This window comes from Pinus tabuliformis, chromosome 3_2, assembly GCF_031772625.1.
Source record: "Pinus tabuliformis cultivar Carrire ecotype Pingquan chromosome 3_2, CPIR1, whole genome shotgun sequence".
Classification (NCBI taxonomy): domain Eukaryota; kingdom Viridiplantae; phylum Streptophyta; class Pinopsida; order Pinales; family Pinaceae; genus Pinus; species Pinus tabuliformis.
The window spans coordinates 232,652,869-232,660,840 of NC_142302.1; the positions used below are offsets into that span (position 1 = coordinate 232,652,869).

At 39.7% G+C, this 7,972-nt stretch overlaps 1 protein-coding gene across 1 annotated transcript; it reads left to right on the forward strand.

Annotated features, from left to right (window-relative positions):
* The first annotated feature begins 368 nt into the window (after window positions 1–368).
* On the forward strand, window positions 369–1,283 carry LOC149180561 (uncharacterized). The gene has a single exon (XM_089413910.1). It carries the CDS (start codon window positions 369–371, stop codon window positions 1,281–1,283), a length of 915 nt encoding a protein of 304 aa, XP_089270036.1.
* The last annotated feature ends 6,689 nt before the right edge of the window (window positions 1,284–7,972 follow it).

Genomic DNA, 7,972 nt, shown 5'->3' on the forward strand with positions numbered 1-7,972 from the left:
TTATTGCAAGGCAGAAGGCAGAGCTGGATAGGCAGAATATGAAATTGGGTATAGCGAAAGGATTGGGAATCCACACAAAAAGCCCACTTTATTCGTCAACCAGCTCGAAACAAAGGAAAAGGAGAGGTCGCAGAACAAACAGTGAGACACTGCAGGACCTGGGAATATTAATGATAAACTCTGGTAAGATGAAAGCTCTAGAAGCTTTCCCTCCTTACCAATAATCTTTTTAGTTTTAAATGAAGGTCATCTCGTAGAATGCTAGAGGGCTCAATAGCCAAGCGAATCAAAGGGTCCTGAAAAGGAAGATCCAAAAAGAGAAACCAGATATCATGTTTGTACAAGAAACCAAATGTGCAAGTAACACCATGGAGACTATCAGCAAAAGGCTTGGTAAACATATAAAATATATGGAAACTGCCAGTCATGGCTGGGAGGGAGGTCTAGTTACCCTATGGGACTCTCGGGTGATCAACATTCTCTCAGCAGAAGCAACCAGATCATTTATAGCTATAGAAACTCAATTTATTGGAAATTCTGAGACATTTCTATGCACCAACGTTTATGGACCTCAAAAACTAGAAGAAAAATTCATATTCCTACGTTCTCTTACAAATTTAAAGCTCAGATATCCCAGTACGAAGACAATCATGGGTGGAGATTTCAATATGATAACTTCACTTTTGGAAAAGAAAGGAGGGATTAGGAAACTCAACAAGGACTCAGAAGTTTTCATTGATTTCATTGGTTCAGCCAAACTAGTGGAAATCCTACCAAAAAGTGGAGCCTTCACCTGGAATAATAGGAGAGGAGGTGAGAAACAGACAGCCTCTCGGCTTGACAGGTTTCTTGTTTCTGAAAGCATACTGCTAGAGGGAGAAATAGTGGAATCAGATATTCTTCCAACTGGGGGATCAGATCATTGGCCCATCTCTCTTGTGGTTGCTATCCATGGGACTCCTAGAAACAAGCCATTTAGATTCGAGAAATTTTGGCTTAATCACCCGAATTTCCTTCAAATTGTGGAGAAGTGGTGGCAGGAACTGACGGACTTAAGAGGAACCAAAATGTACAAATTACAAAGCAGATTAAGATACCTCAAAAACAAAATTAAAGAGCGGAATGTTACAGTTTTTGGGAACATATTCAAGGAGAAAGCCATAATTGAGGAGAAATTAGAACAAATTCACAAAGGTTGGACAAATGGGGATAGTGACCAAGACTCAACAGACCAAGAAAAAATGCTAATACAACAATGGCAGCTCCGCTGTCAACAGGAATAAACACTATGGAAACAAAAGTCCCGGATACAATGGCTCAAGGAAGGGGAACAAAACACCAATTTCTTTCATAGGTCTGCTCTGGATTATAGAGGGGCCAAAAAAATCCTTAGTCTCAACAACGGAAGAGGAGATACTCTTTAGAATCATCAAGAAGTGGCTACCCTGCTTACAAAACATTTCAATAATATAGCTCAGGAGCCTGAAGTAGACAGAACAAAAGCAATTGATGAGCTTACCAAGTCCATTCCTAAAACAATCACCAATGAGCAAAACCTAGCTCTAACCAAGGAAATCTCGTTGGAGGAAGTGGAAGAAACTATTAAGAGCATGCCGAATGACAAGGCACCTAGGCCTGATGGCTTCACCATCAACTTTTATAAAGCATGATGGGAAGTTGTTAAAACTGATGTCTGCAAAGTGGTGGAATACTCTCGGCATTTTAGCTCGATTCTCAAATCGCTAAATTCTACCTTCCTCGCCCTGATTCCCAAAGAAGCAAAAGCCAACACCCTAGCGAAATTTAGGCCTATTACTCTATGTAATGTAATTTATAAGATCATTTCTAAAGTTATTTCCAACAGATTGAAACCCATTCTTCATGGCCTAATCTCTGAAGAGCAATCTGGGTATGTTGAGGGAAGACAGATTATGGACAATATATTACTGGCCCAGGAGATGATTCATACTCTTCACACCAGGAAAACAACAGGGATGATGATGCAATTGGACTTATCTAAGGCTTATGATAAGGTCAACTGGAACTACCTTGAAGCCATCTTGAAAGCTTTTGGTTTTGACAATCAATGGATTAAATGGATCTTGGCACTGATCAAATCCACTAAGTTTTCTATCCTTGTCAATGGCTCCCCTGCCGATCCATTCTTCCCCTCCTGAGGAATCAGACAAGGAGATCCACTGTCTTCTTTCCTCTTTGTCATCCTGATGGAAGGTCTGAGCAGACTCATTTGCAGAGCTAAAGAAGAAGGAAAGATCAAAGGATTACAGCCTTTACCGTCAATTCCAGCAACAACTCACCAGCAGTTTGTTGATGATACAATGTTGCGCAGGTCGCTTACTGTTAAAGAAGCCCTGGGTTTTAAGAAGATTCTCAATCTGTTCAGTGAAGCCTCAGGTATGGAAATTAATCTTTCTAAATCTACCATATTTTTCTTCAATACGAATTTAGCTGTTCAAAAAAATCTGTCTAGAATTTTAGGCTTCTACAGGGGAAATCTCCCCTCAAAGTACCTAGGTTCTCCACTTATAAATAATCCCTGGCAAAAAAAGCATTGGGAGAAGATTTTCGCTAATATGGAGAAGAGATGTCAACACTGGACCCACAGAGCTCTCAATTTTGCAGGGAGGTTTGTACTAACAAAAGCAGTTTTGCAAGCCATTCCTCAATACCTGCTCTCCATTATCCCTACTCCAAAAGGAGTATTACAATAGATGAGAGTAATTCAAAGATCCTTCGTATGGACTGGCAATGCAGAGAAGAAAAAATGGGCACTAGTGGATTGGAATAAGTTGTGCAAACCTAAGAACTTGGGAGGTTTAAATTTTTTGGACTCGTCTACAATCAGCAGAGCTTCTGGTGCCAAGCTTTGGTGGAGATGGCTGAAGGAACCCAATCTTCCATGGGAAAAACACTGGAAGGAAAAGTATGCTCCAGGGTACAGCAATCAAGACTTAATCAGAATGCAGGAAAGTCCAGATGGTTCTCCAATTTGGAACCTTTCCAGAAGAAGAGGAATTTTTCAGGAACATAGCTTCTGGGAAATTCGCAATGGGGAGACACCTTTATTCTGGGAGGATTCCTGGCAACAATTCCCGAAGCTGGGAGGACCCGAGTTTGCATACCTACAAAGACAATGTCAGGGGATGGGGAAACCATAGTAAATCAGTACTGGAACCATAGTAGCAGGGACCAGGAATGGAGAGAATGGATGATTAACGAAACAAAAAACACAACTGAGGCGAACAACAATGTTAGGGACCTGCTTAACCTTCTAAACAAAAGGAAAATAAGGAAAGTCGAGGACAAAGACAAACTAAGATGGGGCAAGAAAGGAAGTGGTAACTTCACGCTCAAAGAAGCCAGAGATAATCTCGAAAACTCATAGCAAATTGAGGAGGTTCAATGGAGCAGCAAGGTCTGGGATTCTTTGTTTTGGCCTAAGATTAAAACTTTCCTCTGGCTCCTGATGTGTAGGAAAACACTCACCTGGGAGAATCTCCGTAAGAAAGGGTTTCACGGCCCATCTAGGTGCCCCATGTGCAACAGGGAAGAAGAATTGATGAATCATCTCTTCAACACATGCGCTTGGGCTTGTCACCTATGGAACTGGGCGGAAAACATAATGCAACAAACAGACAGAACCAGAGACTCTATCCAGGATTCCATTATGAATTGGCGAAGCATTTATTCCAACAATTCGAGTATCAACAGTATATGGAGAACACTGCCAGGATTTATTACCTGGACAATTTGGAAGGAGCGGAATAGAAGAATTTTTATAAGTGAACACAAAAACATAAATCATTCGCTAGAAACAATAACCCAAAATGTGAGACAATTAATTCTGGTCAGACGCAAAGCAAAAAAAGATAACCAAGTTTCAGTTAGAGACTTATGTATTTTAAAAGCTTTCAAACTGGATGATGGAAGAAGCATGGTCACAACGAACTGTCAACAAGAGCCGAAAACCACGTCAACTTTCTGGAAACGACCTCCTGCAGGCTTTATCAAGCTAAATTTCGATGGAGCGTCAAGAGGCAATCCAGGTCTGGCAGGTATCGGGGGCATCATTAGGAACAGTGCAGGCGAGATTCAACATATCTACAGTAGAGCCTTAGGAGAAGGAACAAACAACGAGATGGAGTTCGCTGCCATGGAGCAAGGTCTCAGAATTCTCAGAAAGATTCAGGTTGGCGCAGCGGTGGTTGAGGGAGATTCTTAGCTGGCGATAATAGCGGCAAGGAAGTTATATGCGGGAACAAAAGAAAGCAAGGTAACAAAACACTCGAGACTTGCCAAGGTGACTGAAAACATAGAAGAACATCTGGGGGAGCTGGAAGGCTTGATTTTTTAGGTTGTGCGATGTAAAGCCAATATGGTTGCGGACCATCTGGTGAATTATGGAATTGGGCACCCAACTAGCATGTGGGACAGCCATTGACATGACGTCGCATGCCCCAAATTAAAAGAGAAGTGTACCTTGCTCTCAAGGCAGGATTTGGCCAACGAAATATGAGGTTGTGGGGTCGGTAATCTAAAACCTTGTCATTCCATGAAGAGATTTGTGCATACCGCAGGCACTATTAAGGAAGGACAAACAGATCAAGAGCATTCAATGCTCAAGCAGGAGGAAGGGAGTCTCATCCCAGATATAATTACTAAGGATTTGTGCTGCCGACGCCCCGTCAAGCAATGGGACACTTGGCATGATCCGAAGGAGGAGAGAAGAGGTGACAGCAAGGGAAATAATTTGAGACATAACCAAAACAAACTATCACCGCACATAAGTAATGATGACAAGACATGCAAGCTAAAGGGGAAGGAACGGTCTTTTGCCGGTAACTCCTCCTTCGACATCTATATAGTTACAGCAACAGGCAGGGGCAAAAGCATTGTTTTATCGTGTTGTAAGCTTGAACCCGTTTCTTTCGCCGGTGGAACTCAGAGCTATCTTATGTGTGTTAGTGAGATCATGGTAGGGGAAGGAAGCAGGAATGCCTCTGCCAATAGGGACCTAAAGAAAGTCAGGGAGGCATATGAGACTTGCACTTTGCGGAAGGACAAGCAGAAGATTGAAGACCTGGAGGCTAAGGTCACTGAAGAGGAAAGGAAACTGAAAGAGCAAGAACTGGAGAAGGAGGTGGACTCTATCCAGGATTCAGGCTCTGTAACCACACATGCCACCCAATTTGTAATAATGCAAGCTAAAAGTTGGAGGATGAAAAATCTGTTAGCCAAATCCCTAAATATGCAGGGAATCTATGCGGACCAATTGCATCAAATCCAACATAATATTGAGGCGATGTCTAAAGAACACATGGCTATCCTAGAGAGCTTGGATTTCAAGATAAGTGCCCTGGAACAAGAGGTTGAAACCATCACGAAGAAGGTCACGGTTCTAATTAAGCTCCTAAGGTAAACCATTGAGTAGGATGCTAGGCTAGCTGAGAACAGAAGGGACGATCATGCGGGCAACTTTCAGAGCAACCATCCCACGTCTGTGCAGGCAGGCAATTAGATGACTGAATCTGATCCGGAAGCTTCCAAGAAACATATTGTGCTCAAGAAGTAAATGGCTTGGCTTCTGCCTTGGCTGGTTTTTTGTAATTTGGGTGGTCATTGGTGCTTTCTACCTGGTTTAGTTGGTATGTCGATAGTGATCTATGTCTGCTGCTTTAGTTAAGTGTTTGCTTTGTTAAATGGTCTGAGTCAAACCCCTTTTTGCTCTGCCACCCTGCGCGGTGTGCTCGGGGTCGTATGGTGGTCTCTTATGGTAATATTGTGGGGTCTTGCAATGCAGTTTGGCAGCCCGGTGTCTGCACGAGTAGAGTTTTTGTAATCTATGTACTTTTCTGATATAACAAGCTGATTTACAAAAAAAATAAGTTCATAATGCACGCAGACAAAATAGAGATATAAATTACTCTGGTTGCCTAGAAGAAATTGAAAAATGTATTAAATATACGTATGATTACTTTGACATTGCTGATTCAGTTTGGTGGGAGTCATTTTTCAATAATCAAAGTGATATCATTTCAACAACAACAAATAAAGATATACCTTTGAAAAATCCATTTATTTGGCCACAAAATGTGTTGAATGAACATGAGGGAAGAAACATTGTTGAACAACAACAATCTCAAGGTATTATTAATTCTTCACAGGCAGAGGAAAGAGAGATGTATATTGGTTCCAGAAGATCTCGTGCACAACGTGAAGCCATTGAAGACCTTTACAGTGGTTCACTACTGGATATTAAGGAGGGTTGCATGATCCCAGTGCTAGCAGATGGAGATCCCAATGGCTATTTATTCTGGGTTTCTAAAGTTATAAAGGTCTTTACAAAAATGAGTATGTTACAGGTGTTGAAGTACATTGTTATGCCACAAATACACACCCATTCAATGGTGTGTATAAACGAGAGATGGTAGTTGACAAAAAAAACGACGGAAAGAGAAAAAGAAAGGGTACAAATATAAATCGCTGCTGCACAGAAATATTAAAATTGGAGGATGTTGAGGTACTTGTTTATGACTTCAATTTAACAAAGAGAGGAACTCTTCGCTTCAAGATGATAGAGATTCTGAAAATGTTGTTACCAGAAGGAACAATTTTGAGATGGGAGTCTGCTGAAACCAGTCATAGCTCTAGAAGATTTTTAAAACCTGAAATGGTGGGCATGCATGTGGACTCAGATGGGGCACTAGTTTATGAAAGAGAAGAATATGGAACATCTTCATCAGCATCCAGCCACTCATTTGAAGATGTGAATTTTGATGGTGTGCAAGAAAATATGATTGATTTTGAATAATTGTTTAAGATAGTTTATATAACTGATGTTTGCATAGTTTATATAACTGATGTTTGCATCATATCTTATAAAATTTTTAATTTCCATATGGTGTTAAGTGAGAAGTTATGAGTAATTTTTATGTTGTTGGATTATATTTCTTAATTATGATAATTTTGATTGTTTAGAATATCTGCAATGCAACATTAAATTAGAGATATAATGTATGTTTCATTCAATATACAAATAATGACTTTTGAATTCATTTATTGATGTAATTGTTCATAATGTCATAGTTTTTTAATTTTATGGTTGAAAAAATTTCAATTTCTTTTGTATCTAGCATGTTATGGTTGAGAACATGTTGAATTTATACTTAGGAAATAAAAATGTTATTCTACCAAAAACATTAGTGTGTTTTTTCCTCATAAACAACTTTGTTTGGCACATAAAAATTCGGTTTTACTAGCATTTTTTTAAAATGTTGAAGATTGACCCTAAAAAAAATCATCGTTCCAATAGCCACACTTTTCGTTTTTAGCACTGTTTTTGATGTTTTTTCAGGGTTTTTTTGCCAGAGTTCCCATTTCAAAGTTTACATTGTTATCTACCTCTGAATATGTTCAAGGTAACATAGGAGTTAGGACAAGGCTAGGTTTCAGTATGAACCTCCCTAGTAGCCCACTATAAAGTTATCATCTGCATTGAGATTAGCTAATTGAAAAGTCTATTTAAATCAGCTACTCTACATCATTTAATTGTTGCCTTCTATCATCTCTTGAACATATATTTTTTTGGCTGTAGAATTCTTCTACACGCATATGTTAAATCTGATTGATTGAGTATTCAATATGAATGTTTAATTATCATATATTTTATTCCTCTACCAAACTCTCTAAATTATGCTATTCTGTCAAAGTTGGATGTTGACACTTTGATCAAGTTTTTGCAAGAGAGGGATTTATTTCTGAGCAGAGATTGGATAATCATCGCAACCACTTATACAAATCATAAATCTGTTCATTGTGCTTCATAGGTTATTATCTAGTGACGATGAACATCGTTAAAAGAAGCCTCATAACACTTGAGGGAGCCCACTCCAGTTTCAGTGCCAGCTTGAACCTAAAGTTTGGTCGAGTTGGTTTCTTGACGCAGTTTCAC